General features: G+C 44.5%; 1 protein-coding gene across 1 annotated transcript in view; it reads left to right on the top strand.

Annotated features, from left to right (window-relative positions):
* LOC127047415 (uncharacterized) overlaps positions 1-23,253 on the top strand; it is a 64,145-nt gene that overhangs the window by 5,395 nt on the left and 35,497 nt on the right. The window contains exons 4-5 of the mRNA XM_050945523.1: positions 632-712; positions 880-1,087. Of these exons, the coding sequence (XP_050801480.1) occupies positions 632-712; positions 880-1,087 (289 nt within the window). The remainder of the gene's footprint in view (positions 1-631; positions 713-879; positions 1,088-23,253) is intronic.

The raw sequence follows: 23,253 nt of genomic DNA, 5'->3' as shown, positions 1-23,253 counted from the left end.
GCAGGGGGGGTGGAGATCCTGGCTCACAGTCACTTCTTGGGTGTTAGTGATGCTAGCTCCATACATCCCTTGGGTTTATGTGGGTGCAAGGACAGCAATGTGTCTAGTCCCTGTATGGGAGGGCTCCTAGCACACCCCCATCCTTGCACCCCCATGGAGGCACCAGCAACAATCTGTCCCGAAGGAAGGGCCTTACTGTAAAAAGAATCTAGACAGGACATGGGCCCAACTATCTCCTTGGGCAAGGACACTGGAGAGAATCCATGAATATTTTAATGGCAGGGAGAATAACGCAAAGGTAAATTGAGGTAAATGGATATGAAAAATTCTGTAAAAATGACTGGAAGATTTTAATTGCTAAAATTCCAGGTCACATGCAATATTTCTGGTGCCCTAACCATAGAGCACCTTCTGTTATTACATTTATTAAACCTCCAGTCTTGCATTTTTACCTCATACATCACTATCACCAGGTTACAGAGACCACTGCACAAGAGTAACAGGAAACACCCCGTAGCTAAAATACGGCACATTTATATGAACAGGTCATTTGCATGTTCACTCAGGAGGAATGTTGCATGGCTGGGCTGCTGAGAGTTCATAAATGGTCCCATTTCCACTGCATGGTGAGCTGTTCAGCATTCCCCACGGAGACCTGTCAAGATGCTCTCCCAGGCCCAGCTTCTCTGGATACTAGTGCTTTGGATTCAGGGTGAGCATTACATCAACAGGGAACAGACTTCATAGGCAATAAAATGCAAGTTGGATTTAAAATAATACTATGTTACTTATTTAGCATACTAGTGTTAAATAAATTATCCAGTTTTAGTTACTTTTCATAAAATGCGATGACACTATGAATTTTCTTTCCACATCTAGGCTCCTATGGCGAAATTGTTTTGACTCAGACTCCAGAATCCCTGTCAGTGTCGCCTGGACAGAGAGTCACCATCAACTGCAAAGCCAGTACCAGCATTAGCAACTACTTAGGCTGGTACCAACAGAAATCGGGACAAGCACCTAAGCTCCTTATCTATGATTCTACCAACCGTGTCTCTGGGATCCCAGACCGGTTCAGCGGCAGTGGGTCTGGGACTGATTTCACTCTCACAATCAGCAGCGTTGAAGTTGAAGATGCTGGAGATTATTACTGTCAGCAACGCCAGAGCTTCCCTCTCACAGTGATACACACCATTACAAAAACCTCCCTGTAAACAGAGAGAGCTGATACTTATCATTTGTTACAGCTGTGACCAGGAGGGTGAATTTTATGATTTCATGCAAATAAAACACAGAAAGTAACTCAAAATACACCTGACACTTTTATAGCAGCAACAATCCCAAAGTCAAACAAAATACAGGGATCAGTTCATCCTCCACTGAAACCCAGCTCCATGGGGGTGGAAGGAGTAACACCAGGTACTTGAATCCAAAGTTCACTGTCTGCCATTAGAACTTCCAGGAGTAGTTTCATTGGGCCGCATTTATATTCTTCCACAACACTCGTACTAATCTTGAGCCCTGTTATTGCAAAACTTGCCTTGGGATGTCTGAAGATCCCAAGTGATCCTGGCTCTAGTTTGGTATCTCATCCAAAAGACCAGCCCCTGCAGTGCAGCCCCCTCATAACACAGGAGATTGTCGATTCAGTACAGACCCAGAGGATGAGCGCCTCCTAATAAACCATCAGCACCATTTCCATTTTCCTAGACAGTCTCCTATTCAGTTACTTACCAGACCCATCTCTGGTCCAGCTAGGACAGCACATGGTACTAGAACCTGTATCTGCATGGCCAGAGCAGGGAGCTAAGCCCAGCCAGCGATGCGGGAGAAGAACCACTTCAACCAGGACAGGTGGTTCGGGGAGTCAAAGCAGGACAGACCCGTAAAGCCAGGACTTGGTTACAGCTGTGTGAACAAAGCTCACCTAGGTTACAGTCAGCTAATCACACGTGATACGGGGCGCCAGCCCTTCTCAGTTCATTCCATGAACAATACGATGTTTCTTACTTCCAAAAGGCCTAGCAGTAAAATGAGCTCCTGATACAGCCTCCTGGATGGCAAAGGGTTATCCGGGAGGGGGTGGGTGCAGTGGCTGGACCTTTATAAACCATCAATCACTTTTGCAAACAAAAACTGAGTTTCACACACTCTGAGCAAGAACCTGTTATTTGAGAGTAACAACTGAACTGTGGTAAGAAAGGGAGTCCAGGCTGGAATCTTCCCACTTAATTCTGTGCTGTCCATCTGGAGGATTTCCTGTCTGTGTTTCTGTCCTAGTGGACAGGCCTGAGACTCTGCAGAGCTCTCCTGTGTTGTCTGAAGGGTGCGGTGCGTCCTCTTACAACCCACTGCTCTTTGCAGAATAGGGTTGCATGGAGGTAAAGATGAGGTCATGATGGAGGACAATTGATTTGGTGCCCCCTACGGGTGTTGATGCAAATCTGGAGCAACTCATCACCACCATTCCCATAGGAGGGGGCTCTGCTGCATCATCAGCCACAGCACGGTTTGGTTTTGTTGCGGGTTGGTTTGGGGGTATTTAGAAGTTGGCGGGCAGTAAATCTCCAGCACACTTTCTGTACCCCAGCTGGGAGGGCCTTGCTGAGGAAAGGTAATCAAGGTGCAGCCAGTCTATTTGGATCAAGCCCTTAAACAGGAGCTAGTTAGCCTCATGAGAAGTAGGAAGAGAGGTTCTCTCTTCACCAGCCAGAGTAGGGAATGATGGCAACAGAAAAGCCATGATCATGTGGCCTAGGAAGCAAATAGTATAAAGAGTAGAGCAGAAAATCTTCAGCACAAAAAAAAATAATTAAAATAGGTTTTCTTATAGGCAGAGAATAAATAAGAAATAAAATTTGAACAATGGGTTTCTACTATTGCACTTTACAATAAAAGCCACTCGGGTGATTTTCATTGTATTTACACGTATACCAAAATGTGCAAGATGCGTTATTGTACCTGTGCAACATTTCCTCTAACACTGCATTAACCAAGCTTTTGGAGCAGCATGGGGCTACCACGACCTTGTTCCCATACAGAATTCAATGATCTAGATTAAAGTTCAACATCAAAGTGTTTAAAATGCAATAAACAGCCCTGCAGAGAAGTTTTTATATCCTCCCTTCCAACCAAAAGACACACCAGGCGCATCAGTGGGACCAGTGGTGTTCAAGGCCTGCAATACAAGAGACTCCCAGTTACTCAAAATCTCTCCCCTCTCTATTTTCTGCCCAGATCCCTTTCTCACCCACAATGGACATAGGGCGAGGTTCTGAAACACGCTTCAGTGCCTGGGCTGAGTATGCTGGCCAGGAACACAGTGTGAGCCCAGCTGTGACATGCAGTAGTGTCACCGTTACCACAATTGGTTGCCAGCACTATAGATCGTGTTACTACTTTGCTGTATTGTGCTGGCTCAGCGTGGAAGGAAAGGCGTCACTTGTCACGGGGAACTGAAAGGCATCCAACCCACTTATCTCCTGCAGAAGGAAATACTGGGTAATTCAATTATATTTCCATGTGGTGGGAGAAAAACTGAACTAGAAAAAGGAAACAGGCTGAACTCTTCAAACTGCTGTTAAAAACCGTCTAGAAAATGGGCGGATAGCTTAGCCACTCTTATCCAGCTGCAGCACATATGGTGTCCTCTGCACCATCTTGCTGCTCCAGTCTTATAAACCAGACACACAAATGTTCAGAATCCTGCCCCCACCACTCACATGAAGTGAATTTGCATGGCTTGTTCCTTTTGCAAATTCACACATGAGCGACACTCCCTTCCTGCCCTGCTGAGCTCATATAGATGGAGCTGTCTGCACTGCAGAGTGACACAGTTAGCATTGCTGGCTCAGAACTGCCACAATGATCTTTCACACTCAGCTTCTCTGGATATTAGTTTTTTGGATTCAAGATAAGGAAATACAATAGACTCCGCTTTAATGAACAATAACATCAGTGACAATGTAAATATAATCTATTCATTGTTGTAACAGACAATATGATATTTTATTTAATGCTGTTTTAGAAGATAGCAGATTAAAAATGTGTTGCAAAATAAAGCTATAACTCGTTGATAAGTGTGTTACAAATTCTTCCATTTCCTTTCTACCTCTAGATTCCATTGGACAGAAAATACTGACTCAGACTCCAGAATCTCTATTGGTCTCTCCCGGAGACACAGTCACTATCAAATGCAGAGCCAGTGAAAGTGTTAGCACCCACCTGGCTTGGCACCAACAGAAATCAAGACAAGCTCCTAAGCAACTTATCTACGGTGCTACCACCCTGCAATCAGGCGTCCCAGCCCGGTTCAGCAGCAGGGGGTCAGGGACTGATTTCACTCTCACAATCAGCAGGGCTGAAGCTGAAGATGCTGGAGATTATTACTGTCAGCAGTATAACAGCTGGCCTCTCACAGTGATACAGCCCAATACAAAAACCTCCGTGTCAGTGCATAGTGTTGAGCATTTCTCACAGCTGCATGTGGACAGTCAGCTTCACAGACTCATAAGAAACAAGAAACAGGAAGTTAATGAAATCACTGTCTACCACAACAACGCAGCAAACTCCTTTCATTGTCATTTCCACTGTCCATGCAGAGAGCTCAGGGAAAACCTAAGGCTGCATGGCTCTGTTAAATAAGTTTGTTAATAAAGGCAGAGCAATCCCTTTAAAAGAAAAAATGCAAGAGGGAGGAACGAGAAAAGCAATGCTTGTGCAGCACCTAGCATAATGGATCCATCACAGGAGCCCTTAGGCACAACAGCAATACAAATAACAATGGTAATAATTAACAAATATGGGCCAGCGTTTCCAGAGAGATTGTCTCCTATTTGGGCACAAACTAAATGTTCCACAGAGCTCAGAAAGTTGTATACAGACGCACCCCGGGTTATGCAAGTCCCGACATATGCAAATTCTCACTTACGGAAAAAGTTCCATAAGCCAGAAATAGGATTTTTGAGTTGCGGAAATTTGTGCGTAACATATGGGTAAATGTTTCCGACTTATGCAAAATTCAAGTTATGCAAGGCTTTCCAGAATGGAAGACTGCGTAAGTCTGGGGGTTGTTGAAAATCTGCCCATACCTATCTTAACAGAAGCAGCTGAGGAGCCAATATTTAGATGCCTAAATGGGAGCTGAGCTCTTTTGAAAAATCCGTGTCTTGGAGCCTGGTCCTACGCCCAGTGAAGTTAACAGGAGTGTCCCCATTGACTTCTATGGGTGTAGGATCGGACCCACTACAGGCTCTCCAACAAGTTACCATGTTCCAAGGTTCTTCGGTTCATGCAGGAGCAAGTGGCTGGTTAGTTACTGGAGAGGCAGATAACAGATGAACAGCTGGGAAAGGGTGTGAATAAAACAGCCCACAAGGAGGAAAGCCTGGAGAACAAGAAGAAGCTGGTGTCACAAGGTCAGACCAAAAAGAAGTGGAGCCTTCTTGTAAATTCCTTTCCTTCTCCAATGCAGGCTGGGGTACCACAAGGTCAGGCCAGGAGAAAGAAGTGAAAGACAGTGACCACACTGGCCATGCCACAGTTATCCCAGGGACAGGGACAGTTATCCCAGGTGCCTCCTCCTAACCATCCTCTTCAGACAGATGCTGGGAGAGTTACTGGAAAGTAGCCAAATATCAAGATCTGACAACTGAATTGCAGCACAGCCATAGTTCACACAGAACCAGTCACAGACACATCGTCAATGGGGCATCCACAACAGCCACTGAATTGCAATCCATGGCAAACTGAGGATCTCCAAAGATTATCAAAGGGCTCTAATTCACAGTGAATACACAAGTGTTCCACAGAGTCTCTGTTCAGTTAGGGCACCTACTAACTAACCATCAGGTAATGAGAGTTCATGTTCATTGACAATCTTCACTAAGCGTCTCCACAGCTTTAATCAATTATGGGCTTCATCCAAAGCCCACTGGAGTCAGAGGAAAGTCTCCCACAGACTTCAATGAGCTTTGAAATCAGGCCCTTAAGGTTTTAGCTCCAGCATTCTTTCACAGCTGGTGTGTAAGTAGGGGAATAAATGAACAACCGTAATTTGAAGTCATTTTTTGTTTGTCCGGGACATGAAACAGTGTATCTGGAATGATACACATGGAAACACTCATCAGAAAGTCCCATATAGTAAGTGCTTTGAGGACTCAGATTGAAGCTATGGTGATGGGGGTTAGAACAGCAATACACATTATCAGTTCCAGAAATTCTGAGGGCAGCTTTCCATAAGTGGCCAATAGCAGAGCCTTTGTGAAAGAAACCAGTCTATACTCTACTGCAATACCCTGCCTGCTTGTGGCAATACATCTGAATCAAGCAGAAGCAGCAATTTTGCATGGCAGCCTGCCTGCTGCCCTCGTGGCGACTGGCAGAGTGCCCCCCGTGGCTTGCCACCCCAAGCACGCACTTGGTGTGCTGGTGCCTGGAGCGGCCGCTGGTCTGGACTCTACTGCAATACCCTGCCTGCCTGTGGTAATACATCTGAATCAAGCAGAAGCAGCAGTTTTGCAAAGATAAACCTCGAACAAGCATAGTTTGTAAAGTAAAGGACACCTATTTATATTTTTTATGGCAGGGAGAATAACAAAGGGAGGTAAATAGATCTGAAAACTGCTCTAAAATGGCTGGGAAGTATAAACGGTTTACATACAAGGTCACATACAACATTCCTGGTTCCCTCTCCATAGAGCACCTTCTGTTATTCCATTCATAAAACCATCACTGTTGCAAGTTTATCTCATAAGTCACTATCACTAGGTTACAGAGACCAACACCACACAAGAGTAACAGGAAATGCCCTTGGATCTAAAATGCAGCACATTTATATGAAGGGGTCATTTGCATATTCACTCAGGAAGGATGTTCCCTGGCTGGGCTGCTGAGCATTCATAAACGGTCCTGTTTGCACTGCTTGGTGAGCTGTTCAGCATTCCGCACGGAGACCTATCAAGATGTTCTCCCAGGCCCAGCTTCTCTGGATACTAGTGCTTTGGATTCAGGGTGAGCATTTTATCAACAAGGAACAGACTTCATTGGCAATAAAATACTAGCGAAGCTTAAAATAATATTGCAGTACTTATTTTGAAATCTAAATTCTTAAATGAAAAATGCATTTAAATACCAAGCTTTAATTACTTTTAATAACATGTCATGATTCCATGAATTTGCTTTCCATATCCAGAGTCCTATGGCCAAACTGTTTTGACACAGACTCTAGAATCCCTGTCAGTGTCTCCTGGAGAGCGAGTCATCATCAAATGCAAAGCCACTACCAGCATTAGCAACAACTTAGACTGGCACCGACAGAAACCAGGACAAGCACCTGAGTTCCTTATCTACGATTCTACCAACCGTTACTCTGGAATCCCAGCCTGGTTCAGCGGCAGTGGGTCTGGGGCTGATTTCACTCTCACAGTCAGCAGCATTGATGTGCTAGATGCTGGAGATTATTACTGTCAGCAACGCAACAGCTTCCCTGTCACGGTGATACAGACCATTACAAAAACCTCCCTGTGCACAGAGCACGCACGGTGCTTGTTTGTCACAACATGGTGAATTTTAATATTTAATGCAAATGAAAAAGAGGCAGTAACTCAAAATACACCTGACATTTTATACAGCACCAAACATCCCCAAACCATCAAAGAAACAAATACAGCGATCAGATCACACTCTGCTGAAGCTCAGCTCCAGCGGGGTGGCAGAAGCAATACTCTACAACTGGATCTCAAGATTATTGTATCCCATTAGAACTACAGGGAGTATTTGATAGGTCTATTCTTCCACAATACATGTGTAATATTCATCCCTATTATTGCAAAACTTACCATGAGGTAGCTGTAGACCCTAAACGGGGTCTAGTCTGTGGTCTCATCCAAATGACTGCTCTCTGCAGTGCAGCTCTCCTAATGCTACCGGACATCATGGGTTCACTACACACTCAGAGGGAGGAGGGTCTCCTAGTAAAACATCAACTTCCCTTCCTGTAGCAACTCAGCAGTCTCCCATCCAAGTATTTAACAGACCCATCTCTGGTCTATCTATGGCAGCAGATGTATGTAAACTTGTATGGCTGCAGGTGGAGGAATATTAACATTATTTGTATCGTCTCTCAAGAGCACACAAGTGGTTATAGGTAGAATATTCCCTGCTCTCCATTTTTTTTCTTCTCCATCCCTGCAGGGGGTTAAGTATCCCTCTGAGTCTCCCTCTCTTTTGTCTCCGCCCTGGAGGCCCCAGGTGTCAGAGACAGAACAGACTTCGGTTATATCACAAAACACACCAACTGTCTGCTTCCAATTCTTTCTTCAACCTACATGACTTTGTTCTGTCTAAACACAGTCAGAGTAGAACTTTAAACTCTCCATTAATTTCAATGAGCCCTTTGGATCATTCTGTATGGAAAGCTTCTCAAAAATAATTAGAATTAAATGAAACTAATCAAAGCATCCAGGTGACTTTTCATGGCTATTGACAGATGAAGAATACCAGAAGATGTCCCTCTCTGTCATATAGTTCTAAAATTAATAACTGAACATTAGTCACCATGATGATGAGATCACACATGGCAAATCACACATTTAAACTAAGTGCAGCAAAACACATTTCCTTCCGTGCCAGGCTTTGCAGAAAAATACACCAATGGGAACACCGAGAGATTCATTGTCATGTTTTGTGGAAGAAAAAGGGTGTGGGGGGGAGTTGAATGTTTTCAGGGCTCTAATGATGGCAGGTGAAAATAAAATCATTCTACCTTCCCAGTGGTCATTCCATGTGTTCAAATCCACTGCTCCCTTGATGACCCAGGGAGAGAAGCTGTGGAAGCATCTGCTTAAAACTGAGCAAGGGTCAAATGTGACCTTAGCTGGTTTCCAAAACAACTTTAGTCCCTGCAACTCATCCCTGTTACACTTTGACGTCACTGAAGCCCCAATCCAGGGATAGGAGTATCTGAATTACAAAGATATTACAACTAATTATAATGAGAGTGGGGCCCAAGTGGAGAAGTTCAGAACAGGATCTGGATCCTCTAAGCAGTAGAGGGTATCAGACCAGTGTTCTGGCTCATGCCCATCTCTAAAGAGACTGAGCACACACAGCATGAAACATAGAACCCACCTGCGATCACTGTAAATCTCTGCCTGGAAGTAAAGCTCAGAACATTTCCATACATTTTGCATATTCACTTGTGTGACATTTCCCCTGTCAGCTGCTGAGAACTTATAAACTTTTCGCTTTCCCCTACAAGGCTCAGTGACAAGCATTTCCAGCCACCGCCTGCCAAGATGATCTCACAGAGTCACTTTCTCTGGCTGCTGGTTCTCTGGGTTTATGGTAAGAAGCAGTACAAGGGTCTGCAGGGCTATTAACCAATGTATTAAAATGCAGGAAATGCTGGATTTTTCTTAAATGAATTCTTACTTGCTGGCCTGATTTTTGATTAAACAACATCTTTTACATTCCAATGTAAGACGTGCTTCAGTGTGAAGCTTTGACTCAGATGTTATGTCATTGGCCAATTATCCCTTGCTGCTCTTCTTACCACCACCAATTTTCCATTTAGGTTCAAATGGGCAGATTGTGATGACTCAGACTCCAGAATCTCTATCCGTGTCTGTGGGGGAAACAGTAACTATCAAATGCCAAGCCAGTTCAAGCATTGGTACCTACGCACACTGGTACCAACAGAAATCTGGTCAAACTCCAAAGCTTCTTATCTATAGTGCTAGCAGCCGCCCATCTGGGATTCCAGCTCGATTCAGTGGCAGTGGGTCTGGCACTGATTTCACTCTCACCATTAGTACAGTTGAAGCCGATGATGCTGGAGATTATTACTGTCTGCAGAGTGGCTACAGCACCCCTCTCACAGTGATACAGACCAATACAAAAACCTTCCTACTGTCCAGTGTGAATTGCGGTTGCCTTTGTTCCAGCTGTGTGAACAAAGCTTGCAAAGTTTCCTGTCAGTCACATGTGAAAGAGGATGCCCCTTCTCAGCTCTTTCCATGAGCAATATGATATCTATAATTCCCAAAGGCTGAGATTTAAAATGAGCTTCTGTTACAGCCTCCTGGATGGCTGAGGGTTATCAATCAGGGAAGGGGTGTGCTCAGTGGCGAGTCCATTCCACACCATCAATCAATTTTTCAAACAAAAACTGAGTGTCAAACTCTGGGCAAGAACTTGGTTTTTATTTTTTTTTTCAGAGTAACAATTGAATTGTGGTAAGAAACTAACCAGGGTTTAAAACCTTCCCACTTAATTGTGTGCTGTCCATCTGGATGATTGTGTACTAGTGGAAGGCTTGAGACTATGCGGAACTCTCCTATGTTGTCTGAAGGATGCGGTGAATCCTCTTACAACCCACACCAGCCACCGTGTGTTAGACCCCATCAGCCTGCACTGGGTGGGGTTACCATGTATTTCCAAAGCCACCATTCAGCCCACCCTCAGCTCTACCCCACTGAAAACCCTGCAGAAACCAGCTCAGCCAACTCTGAGCACCCACTGGCTCTGCTGCTCCCTGTCTCACCCCTCTGAAAATTCTCACTTATGGGATTCCTAACAGAGCTGGAGCTGTAACTACCTTCATCTCTCTTGTACCCTCACCAGCAGCCATCTCCTCATTATCTAAACACCCAAGGAGGAATCTATCAACTGCTTTGAGCCAACAAAAGGAAGTCACACAAACACACACCAGGAAACCTCTGGAACAATACAGATCAAATTCATCCCTCAAATAATTGCTCACTTCACTGTAGTTACACCAAGGATGGATTTGGCCCCAAATATCTAGCTGGGCTGATCCTTGCAGACCAGAGTACAGAAACAGCTGAGATCAAGATCGAATCCAAGTGACTTGGTGCCCCCTACAGGTGTTCATTCAGATCTGCAGGAACCCATTCCCACCATTCCCACAGGATGGGGCTTTGCTGAGTCAGCCACAGCATGGTTTGATTTGGGGTACTTTTAGGGGTTGAGGAAATAAATCCCCACCAGGCTTTCAGCACCCCAGCTGGGAGGACCTCCCTGAAGAAAGCTAATTGAGGTGTAGCCAGTCTATCTGCATCAAGCCCTTAAAACAGCAGTTATTCTCATGTGAAGTACAAACAGGTTTTCTGATCAGTCAAAGCAGGGAATGATGGCAACAGAGAAATCTCCAGATGCTATTTTGCTTGGGTTCATATTGCTGGGCTGCAGTTCCCAGGCTACAAAGCTGCAGGAAAGAATGGGAGCAGATTGTTGGCTTGTTTGGGGGTTACAGTTAAATACAAACCCTGCAAATAAACCAGAAACTACAAAGAGGTTGATTAGTTGGCTCACCTGGGCCTCTTGTGAGCTTCCTCTTCTGCCACTCACACCCTGGCATAGCCACTGTCCTAGTAAGCACCATAATGACAGCATCTGACCATTCAGAATGGGCAGTAAGGAAAGGCCATGTTGCTAAGGGAGCAAACAGCATAAAGAGGAGAGCAGAAAATATTTAGCCAAGAAAAAAGTTGTTTTCTTATAGCTAGAGAATAAATCAGAAATAAAATTATAGGGGTAGGTTTCTATTATTGAACTTACAATAAAAGCTACACTTTAAAATAAAAGCCACCTGGATGATTTTCATATATATTTCTATTTATACACACCCTATGATGTGCACCAGGCATGATTGCATATGCACAAATATCCTCTATTGCACCATTAACCAACTCTTTGGAGCAGTACAGAGCTGCAATGGTCAGGCTCAGCCATGTAATTAAGTGGTGAAGATTAAAATCCAACATAAAAACTGCTTAAAATGCCATAAACAGCTTCTGCTGAGCAGCTTTTCTAGCATCTCTCCAGCCCAAAAGACACACCAGGAACATTCTCTGTGGACTCTCGGTTACTCAAAATCTCTCCCCCTCTCTGGTTCCTGCCCAAATCCCTTTGAACAACGGACACAGGGTAGGAGGTGAGGTTCTGAAACACACCTCAGTACCAGGGGCTCAGTACGGCGGCCAGTAACACAGTGTGAGCTCAGCTGTCACATGGAGCAGTGTCATTGTTACCGGGGATCCTTTGTCGTGCTGTAGATCTTATTTAGTCTGCTGTATTCTGGCTCTCCGTGAGAAAGCAGAGCCATAACTTTCCAAGAGAATGTAGCAGATGCTTTTAGTTAATCTCCTGCCGAACGGAATACCGGGCTATTCCATCACAGGAACTCCTCACTTAACATTGTAGTTATGTTCCTGAAAAATGTGACTTTAAGAGAAACGATGTTAAGTGAATCCAATTTCCCCATAAGAATTCATGTAAATGAGGGGGGTAGGTTCCAGGGAATATTTTTTTTTTTGGCCAGACAAAAGGCATTATATACATTTCAAACAAGCAGTTTAATACAGGTATAAGTTTTAAATAATTTTAAAGAAACAATTTAATACTACGATCCTCACTGCTGAATATGAAGCTTGGTTGAGGTGGTGGAGTTAGAGAGTGGAAGAAGATGGATTGTCCGACTGCTTCTCTTGCTGTTCTTGCAAGCACAGGCATTGATTTTGCCGGGGTCAGGAGGCTCAACTCTTTGCCCATTCACTCCACCCCTTTCCCCAAACCCCCACCCTTGACCCACCTCTTCTCCCCCCCAATCTCCTCCCCCTTTACTTTGCACGCTGCGTCCTCACTCCCACCCCCCCTTCTGAGCACTGCAAGCCAGCTGATTGCAGGAGGCAGGGGAGGGAGGAGGAAGGCATGCCTAGTCCTCGCTCTTCCCCCCTTCCTCCTGCCTGGGGCAATCAGCTGGCTTGGCGAGGACATGGCACGCAGGCTCCTTCTCCCTCCCCCTCCCGGCCTTCTGCCCAGAGAAATCAGCTGATTTGCAGTGTTCAGGAGGGAGGGGGAGCCTGCGCACCAAGTCCTCGCTCCTCCCCCCTCCCTTCTGCCTCCTAAACACCACAAGCCAGCTGATTGCCGCAGGCAGGAGGAGCGAGAAGACGCTGATCTCCAAGGTCAGCTGGCGGGCAGGAGGTGCTGGAGGGTAGGGGGGTAGAGAGGCTGCCAGCTATGGAGAAAGCAGGCAGCCAAACAATGTACGAGTGGAGTATTGCACAACTTTAAATGAGCATGTTCCCCAATTGATCAGCAACATAACAACGAAATAACGTTAACCAGGATGACTTTAAGTGAAGAGTTACTGTATATTTACATGGGGAAGGAGAAAACTAGAAGATAAAATGATGACAGGCCGGTAGTAGTATAATTCCCAATTCTGGACCTTAGCGTCCAAAATATGGGTACTAGCATGAATTTCCCTAAGCTTAATTACCAGCTTAGATCTGATATGCTGCCACCAATCAGGAATTTTCCAGGGCCTGATACCCTCTGGTCCCCCCAAAACCTTCCCTGGGGACCCCAAGAACCCAGATCCCTTGGGTTCTTAAAACAAGGAGAAATAAGCCATTCCCTTCCCCCTCCCTTCTTCCTCCCAGCTCCTTCCCGCCCTGGGAACACTAGGAGATCGCCTGATTCAACTTCTTGAATCACCACACCGAGAGGAGTGTTACCTTCCCCCTCACCCAGAGGCAATACAAGCTGCGTGAATATAACACAAAGAGAAAATTTATCCTTTCCTTCTCCTCACCAATTTCCTGGTGAGTACAGACACAATTCCCTTGAAGCTTAACTGGGAGAAAAAAAATCAAACAGGTCTTAAAAAGCAAAACTTTTAATAAAAAAAGAAAGAAAAAAGTAAAAGGTTTATCTCTGCACTTTAGATGGCAAAAAGTTACAGGGTCTTTCAACTATAAACAATAGAAAGAAACTTTCTCCAGCAGAAACACAATTTAAGCTACTTCCAGCAAGTACACATATGTAAATGAAAAAAAACAAATTAAAAGACTATGACCACCTTTTCTTACTCACAATTCTGAATAGGTAAGAGACTGTAGCAGGGAGATTGGCAGAAACCTGGTTGCACCTCTAGCCCCATCCAGGACCCAGAGAGAACAAAGCCAAACCCCAAACCCACAAACAAAGGCTTCCGTCCACGAGATTTGAAAGTATCTTGTCTCCTGATTGGTCCTCTGGTCAGGTGTTTGCAGGTCACTGTTTGTTAACCCTTTATAGGTGAAAGAGACATTAACCCTTAGCTATCTGTTTATGACAAGGCCAGGCACCTAAAACCTTCTAGAATATGAGTGGTTAGTCTGGCTACTTATATCTAGTTGCAGCACATATGATGTCCCCTCAACCATCTTGCTACTCCATTCTTATAAACTAGAGATGAACAACAAGACAGTTCAGAATCCTGCCCCAGCCACTCACACGAAGTGAAGTTACATGGCTCCTTCCTTTTCCAAATTCACACATGAGCGACACTCCCTTCCTTCCTGCTGAGTTCCTATATATGGAGCTGTTTGCGCTGCACAGCGACCTGCTTAGCACTGCCAGCTGAGAACTGTCGCAATGATCTCCCACGCTTAGCTTCTCTGCATACTCATTTTTTGGATTCAGGGTAAGAAAAAACAATAGGCCCAGCTTTAATGAGTGACAGCAGCAGAGACAATGCAAATACAATGTATGTGTTCTGACACATATGATATCATTTTATGTATTGCTATTCAATAACCTAAAATTAAAAATGTATTCAGTATAAGACTGCATTTTCTTTGTACATCTAGATTCCACTGGACAGAAAGTGCTGATGCAGACTCCAGAATCTCTATCAGTCTCTCCAGGAGACACAGTCACTATCAAATGCAGAGCCAGTGAAAGTGTTGGCAGCTGGTTAGCCTGGTACCAACAGAAATCAGGAAAAGCTCCTAAGCTCCTTATCTACTATGCTACTGCCCAGTAATCTGGGGTCCCAGCCCAGTTCAGTGGCAGTGGATCTGGGACTGATTTCATTCTCACAATCAGTAAGGTTGAAGCTGAAGATGCTGGAGATTATTACTTCCAACAAGGCTACACCCCTCTCTCAGCGACACAGACCAAAACAGAAGTTAATTACACAACTCTGCCACTACTCCCACTGTCATTTCTAGTCTGGACACAAAGGGTGAAGAGAAAACCTAACTCCACATGGCTTTTTTAAGCAAAGACTATTGATAGAGGCAGAGTGATCCTTTTAAAAGAAGAAATTGCATGAGGGAGGAATGGGAAAAGCAATGTTTGTGCAGTACCTTGATCCAGGACAGGAGCCCTTAGGCACGACAGCAATACAAATAATGATAGTAATTAAGGAATAGGAGCAGATTTTCCAAAGAAATCATCCCTCATTTAGGCACAAAATCAGTGTTCAGCATTGCTCAGAATGTTAGCGGTTGAGGTCTGTTGGAAACCTGGCAGCACATTTCTCAAATATGGACCACCCAGGCACTTTTATTAGGTTCCTAAATGAGAACTGTGCTTTTTTGAAAATCTGCTTCTTCAAGCTCAATCCAAGGCCTAGAGACATTAACGAAGGATTGCCACTGACTTCAGTGGGTGTTGGATCAGACAGTACAGGCATGTCTCCAAACTGCAGCCTCCCTAGTTCAGTGGCAGTAGGTCTGGAACTAATTTCCCACTCACAGTAAGCGCTCTTGAAGCAATCAGCGCTGGAGATCATTACTGTCAGCAAGGCTGGGACTGACCACTGTCACAGTGATACAGATCAACACAAAAACCTCCCTGTTCTCCATGGACCACATTGAGCTCCTCCACTGCAGGTGTCACAGTCAGGTGTTCAGACATTGCCACCTTCATGGCAAATCAAATCAGGAAGGCTCTTGGGTCACTGACTGATTCCACAGTTGAAAACTGTGAGAGAGCAGGACATGCTCTCTGAACAATGACACAGCTTAATGGGAACAAGAGCAAAGTAAAATCCTACAGCAGCCTCACCTGCTATGAGTGTAGATACAGCTGTCGAAATCGGCATTTAAGGCCAGAAGGGACCACCAGATCTTCCAAACTGACCTTCTGATTATGACAAGCCACCAACCCCACCCAGCACCCACCCACTAAACCAACAACCAAATGAGATCAAAGTATTTTTAAGAGTAGGTTAGATAAATGTCTATCAGGGATGGTCTAGACAGTATTTGGTCCTGCCATGAGGGCAGGGACTGGACTCGATGACCTCTCGAGGTCTCTTCCAGTCCTAGAGTCTATGAATCTATGAATCTAGTACAGCCCGCAGCTGAGTATTACAGCTGAGCTGTTTGTAAGAAATTCTCATACACTTCCTAATGCTGGGCCAACTTCTCAGATTCTTCCTTCCCCAGCATTTATGAGAGCTAGTTACATTATTCATGGGGAATATTGTTTATTGCAAATTTGGGGTATAATTCTCCCAGGCACAAGGCAGCATAAGCAGCATTTTCAGGCTTTAAGTGAAGCTTCAGTGGTTCATAGGCCTTAGGCTGGCCCCTGCTGAGGGTGAATTTCACCAAGAGCTCTTCTGTTAGTTCCTGTGTTGGTTTTTTTGAGTTAGTCATTCTTTTTCAAAAGATTTCTGCAGACTAGTTTTAGCCTATATATAAGCTTTTCCCCTGCACTAATTGCTCTTTATGGTGATTGGTCACATGACTTATGGGGTATTTTCTCTGCTCTCCTTGCAGTGCTGCAGATCATGTTATATAGTTTGCTGTATTCTGAATCTCTGTTACAAAGCAGAGCCATAACTTCCAAAGGGTAACACCTTAGCAGATGGTCTTTAGTTTCCTACATAAGGAGATACTGGGTTATTCAATTATATTTACATGGGGAAGGAGAAAAACTAGCAGATAAAATGATGACAGGCCAGGCTGCTAAAAACCTTCTAGAATATGGATGGATGGTTTGGCTACGTATATATCGAGTTGCAGCACATAAGATGTCATCTTGACCATCTTGCTACTGCATTCTCATAAACCAGACATGACCAACAAGACAGTTCAGAATCCTGCTTCTGCCATTCAGGTGAGGTGTATTTACATGACTCGTTCCTTTTGCAAATTCACACGTGAGCGACACTCCCTTCCTGCCCTGCTGACTCCTATAAATGGAGCTGTTTGCACTGCACAGTGCCCTAGTTAGCACTGGCGACTGAGAACTGTCACAATGACCTCCCACACTCTGCTTCTCTGGATGCTAGTTTTTTGGATTCAGGGTAAGAAAACACAGTAGATCCAGTTTTAATGAACAGCAGCAGCAGCAGCAGCGACGATGAAAATATATTCTATTTGTTGTAACAAATATGTTATTTTGTTTGTTTCTATTTAATAACCTATAAAGTTAAAAATGTATTCAATATAAAGCTATAACTCTGATTAATATATCAAAAGATCCTCTATTTTCTTTTTACATCTAGACTCTGCTGGGCAGAAATTGCTGACACAGACTCCAGAATCTCTATCGGTCTCTCCAGGAGACACAGTCACTATTAAATGCAGAGCCAGTGAAAGCGTTAGCAGCTACCTAGCTTGGTATCAACAGAAATCAGGACAAGCTCCTAAGCTCCTTATCCACTCCGCTACCACCCGTCCCTCTGGGATCCCAGACCGGTTCAGTGGCAGTGGGTCAGGGACTGATTTCACTTTCACCATTAGTAAGTTTGAAGCCGAAGATGCTGGAGATTATTACTGTCAACAAGGCTACATCCCTCTCACAGTGATACAGACCAATACAAAAACCTCCCTGAGCGAGGGCACAGTGCTGAGCATCTGTCACAGCTGCATGTGCAACACCAGCTTCACAGATTTCATAACAAACAAGAAAGAGGAAGTTAATAACACAACCCTCTGCCACTACTCCCACTGCCATTTCTAGTCTGGACACGGAGGGTGAAGAGATAACCTAACTCCACACGGTTTTTTTTAAGCAAAGACTATTCATAGAGAAAGAGTGATCCTTTAAAAAGAAGCAAAGAATCCTGTGGCACCTTATAGACTAACAGACGTTTTGGAGCATGAGCTTTCACCCACGAAAGCTTTTTACAGATCCAGACTAACACGGCTACCCCTCTGATATTTTAAAAAGAAGAAACTGCATGGGCGAGGAGTGGGAAAAGCACTGTTTGTGCAGCACCTTGATCCCTGGCTGGAGCCCCAAGGAGGCACGACAGCTATAGAAACAATGACAGGAATTAAGAAACACGAGCCAGTTTTTTCCAAAGAAATCATCTCCCATTTAGGCACAAAATAAATATTCCACAGAGCTCAGCAGATTGGATGTTGACGTCTGTTGGAAACCTGGCCACACCTGTCTCAATAGGAGTGGCTGGGTGGCCCATATTTAGGTGCCTAAATGGGAGCTCAACTTTTTTGGAAATCTGCTTCTTTGAGCCTGATCCAAAACCTAGAGACATTAACGGAGCATTGCCATTGATGTCAATGGGTATTAGACCCTTCAGGCATGTCCCCAAGCTGCAGCTTCCCCCGCAGCTGCTGGAATTGGGGGACCTGGGATGCTGCCACAACCCCTGGCTTGGAGTGGTTCTATCCTCTACAGGGCTTACAGTTTGGTTCAATAGCTCTCACTACCCCCACTATACAAATTGTGCCAGTGCCCCTGGCCTCCCCCAGTTCAGTGGCACTGAGTCTGGGAGTAATTTCCCACTCACAGTAAACACTGTTGAAGCAGTCAGTGCTGGAGATCATTTAATGTCATCGAGACTGGCCACTGATACAGACCGATACAATAACTTGCTTGTTCTCCATGCAGCGCTTTTTGCTCACCACTGTATGTGTCGCAGCCAGGTTTCCAGCCATTGCCACCTTCATGGCAAATCAAAACAGGAAGGTCACTGACTGATTCCGCAACTGAAAACGGCAAGAAAGCAGGACAAGCTCTCTGAACAGTGTCACTGCTCAACGGGAACAACAGAAAAGTAAAGTCCTACCGCAGCGTAGTCTGCTGTGTGTGTAGATACAGCTGTCATAGTCAGAGTCTAAGTCCAGAAAGGACCACCAGATCCTCCAGTCTGACACCCACCGAGCACCCACACACTAAACCAACAACCAAATGAGATCAAAGTATTACAGCTCACTGCTGAATATTATAGCTGATCTCCTTGTAAGAAATTCTCATACACTTCCTAAAGCTGGGCCAGCTCCTCAGATCCTTCCTTCCCTGGCATTTACGAGAGCTAGTCACGTTAGTCATGGGGAATATTATTTATTGCAAATTTAGGGTAAAATTCTCCCAGGCATAAGGCAGCATAAGCAGCATTTTCAGGGCATAAGTCAGGGGTAGGCAACCTATGGCACGCAAGCTGATTTTCAGTGGCACTCTCAGTGCCTGGGTCCTGGCCACCGGTCCAGGAGGCTCTGCATTTTAATTTAATTTTAAATGAATCTTCTTAACCACTTTAAAAACATTATTTACTTTACATACAACAATAGTTTCGTTATATATTATAGACTTATAGAAAGAGACCTTCTAAAAACGTTAAAATGTATCACCGGCATGCAAAACCTTAAATTAGAGTGAATAAATAAAGACTCGGCACCCCATTTCTGAAAGGTTGCCGACCCCTGGCTTAAGTGAAGCATTAATGGTTCATAGGCCTTAGGCTGGACTCCAGCTCCAGCTCAGAGTGAATTTTACCCAGAGCTTGTTCATTTGTTCCTGTGCTGGCTTTTCTGAGTTATTCATTGTTCTTGAGCCTTCCAAATGATTTCTGCAGACAAGTTTTAGCCTATGGATCATACAAAACTGTTCCCCTGCACTACTCTTTTCATGGTGAGTGGTCGTGTGAATCATGGGGTATTTTCTCTGCTTGCTGTGTAGATGGCGGTATCCTTCGAACAGGAGATTAGTGAATGACAACTGACGATCAGCCATTGAGGAATAAGGCACTTTCAATTTTCATGCTAAAATCTATTAAACATTCAGGCTTTGCTAACATTTCCATGAACACCTAGCACCCGCCTAGAATCTCATATGCAACCGATGAAGTGACCCCACAGATTACAGCCAACCCAATGTGCTGCTTTTAGACGTGACTCACAGTTTACATTATTCTAGTTTTTACTCAGTCCTCATTCAGGTAAACTCCCATTCTCCAAAACTGACTCATGATTTGGCCCATTATCCTGTTATTTATATAGAACTTTATAGCCAAGTTCCTACCCCCAGGAAAGTATTCCAGGGGCTACTGTCCTGACCGCATTATTCATTTTTATTTTTAATACACCAAACGGCTCTTATTTCACCAGCCACCAGCAACAGCATGTCTACTAGAGTACCACAGAATCCAGGGATCTGCCTCAGAATTCAGGACGACCTTACCACAGAGTACAGAGGGCTCCATGCAAATGGCTCAGGGAGGAGAAAATGAGACACAGTTAAAAAGTCAGTTTGAACAAATGAAAATGTCACTTTCCTTAAAGAATCTTTTCAAGCATGTTTCCTTTTACATTCAGTGAGAAATGTCTCTGCATCACCACTAAAGAGCCTGAACACAGTCCTCAGTTAGGACCAGATTCTGACAGCCTGACTCACGTTGAGTAGTGAGCTACTCTTTGAACAGTCCCAATGATTTTGATAGGACTGTTTGAGGAGCAGGGCCCTATCCATGACAAATAAATCAGAATCTGCCGTCCTGGTAAATGTAGTACCACAGACATCAATGCTTTCAGGCACCCAAATCCAGCTACTCGGCCACACAGAGGGGATGTTTGCATAGCTATGGTTATTTTGTGTATCCATGCATGAGTGGCATTTCCCTGTAGCTCAGAGTTGTTATAACAGCTCCATGTCACAGATCATGGTGCACTGAGCAGCAGCTGTCAGTCCAGAGCTCTCAAGATGAGGTCACACACACTGCTCATCTGGGTGTTAATCCTCTTTATGAAGGGTAAGTGCATTAGATTAGAATCATAGAAAAATACATAAAAAGATGGACAATAAACAATAGAATATCAGAACAAAAATGAGGAAGGATTTGTCAAATAGATGCCAATTCTCATTTATATGTTTTCATAAGCTCTGTCCACATAAACAACAGAATTGCAATGATTTCATGTTAAATGGAATCCTAGCTGATACCAATGCTCTGACAATTTAAATCCTTGCACTGTCAGCTACTATCACAGAAACATGGATTTATGCTTTAATCTCACATACAGATGTCAGCGGAGACATTGTGGTCAACAACTTGCAGAGTTCACTTGACTTCGTCAAATAACCGATGCCCTCTAAGTGCTTCCCAAGCTCCTGCCTTTTCACTGTCATTTTCCCTTCAAAGCAGAGAGTCAGATCCGAGCCCCTGCATCAAGTCATGCTCTCCAAGGATATTCTTATCATTGAACCCACTCAGCACAGCTGAAGACCCACATACTCACTCACACTAAATAAACCAACACTATTCCCAGAATAGGGAAATCTTAGCCCAAACAAGCAGTTTGGGGAGAGAATATCCCATGGGATGGGATAACAGCTGGCAGGGTGCATAAGAGCCTAAGGCAGGACCTATGATAGACTCGCTTTCACTGGATGAGAGGATAGGTTTGTGCCATATTGCCACAACATCTCTGCCTCAGTGAAAAGGCAGGAGACTGAGAAGCACTGAGGCGCCCCGGGTTATTTGGTGAGGTCAAGTGAACTCTAAGCGGTTGACCCCAAAGCAGGATCCCCTGCTATTAATGCTCGTCGGCAGTATGTGATGCACCAGCCAGGCAGAGCTGTAGGAAAGAGACCTTTGCTAAACCTGCTGAGAGGCCAGTGTTACAAGCAGAGGCTCTGGAGTTTGTCCCTTAGTAGCCTTGCCTCTGTTTGCTTCCTCAAACCCCTGTCTCCAGTTCCACTCATCATACAACACTGAGGAGCTCTGTTTAACGGATGCTTTGATAAAGGTGAGGAAACATTGCAAAGCAAAGGAGCGAGCATCTGGCTCGCAGGCGCAGCACACTCTGTGAACCTGGTTACTCACTGTCGCACTCCAATGCCTGGGCCATGGCCAGCACCACAAGTAACCACCAAACACATTGTGTGGGTCTCTGCTCATGTGCTGTCTCGGAGTCAGCCATTTCACGTCAGTAATTAAGAGTCTCCCTAGAGTTCCCAAGAGACCACAGATGGAAAGCCAGTGGAGGCACATATCATGTGGTTAAAGGAAGAACGGAGAGTCAAAAGAGCTGGGTTCTAATGCTGGCTCTGCTCTTGGGTGATCTTGGGTCAGTCACTAAACCTTCGTGCCTCAGACTTCCTCATCCATGTAATATTGATACTACTAAGTACACAATGACCTTTGATAGAAGAGGAAAGATTATTAATTGATAGAGATGATATTTTTACAGGAAAGGTGAGGGAGGAAAAGATAGGAGAGGAGGAATTGCCAAGTCCAAATTGATTGACGCTATTCACTCCATACGGGAATGTACATTCATCTGACATAGAGCCTGGTTATCAGAGGGGGGATATGATAGAGGTCTATAAAATCATGCCTGGTGTGCAGGAAGTGAATAAAGAAGTACTATTTACCCCTTCACATAATACAAGAACAGGGCTCACCCTAGGAAATTAATAGGCATGGTTTAAAACAATCATAAGGAAGTACTTATGTAGTAAAGGCCAAAACTATAACTGGGTTCAACAAAGAATTAGTCATGGAAGATAGGTCCATGAATGGCTAATAGACAAGATGGTCAGGGATGCAACCCCATGTTCTGGGTGTCCCTAAACCTCTGACTGCCAGATGCTGTGTCATAACTCTCCTACTCAGATCTGAACCTTAGAGTTCAGAACATGAGAAGCTAGCATGAAACCTCCAAACTTAATTACCAGCTTGGATCTGATATCGCTGCCACCAGCCAGAGAATTCCAGTGTCTGGCTCACTCTGGTCTCCCCAAAACCTTTCCTGGGGAGCCCCAAGACTCAGATGCCCTGAGTCTCACCACAAAGGGAAATAACCCACTTCCCTTCCCCCTCTTTACCTCCTCCCAGATTTCCCCGCCCTGGGTACTCTAGGAGATTCCCTGCTTCAAGTCCTTGAAACACAAGTACCGAGAGATCAAATCTCTCCCTCCCCTCACCCAGAGAGTATGCAAAGTCAGGCTTAGTAAATCTAACACAAAGAGATTTCCCCCCTCCCTTCCTTTCTTAGCCTTAACCAGTGAAAAAACTCAAACAGGTCTTAAAAAGAAAGATTTATATAAAAAGAAAGAAAAAGACATAAAAATGGTCTCTGTATCAAGGTGACAATATACAGGGTCAATTGCTTAAAAGAAAAAAATGAATAAACAGCCTTATCCAAAAAGAATACAATTTAAAACACTCCAGCAACTACACACATGTAAATAGAAAAA

Source organism: Gopherus flavomarginatus, chromosome 3 (assembly GCF_025201925.1).
Source record: "Gopherus flavomarginatus isolate rGopFla2 chromosome 3, rGopFla2.mat.asm, whole genome shotgun sequence".
Lineage (NCBI taxonomy): Eukaryota > Metazoa > Chordata > Testudines > Testudinidae > Gopherus > Gopherus flavomarginatus.
This window is presented reverse-complemented; position numbering and strand designations above follow the sequence as displayed.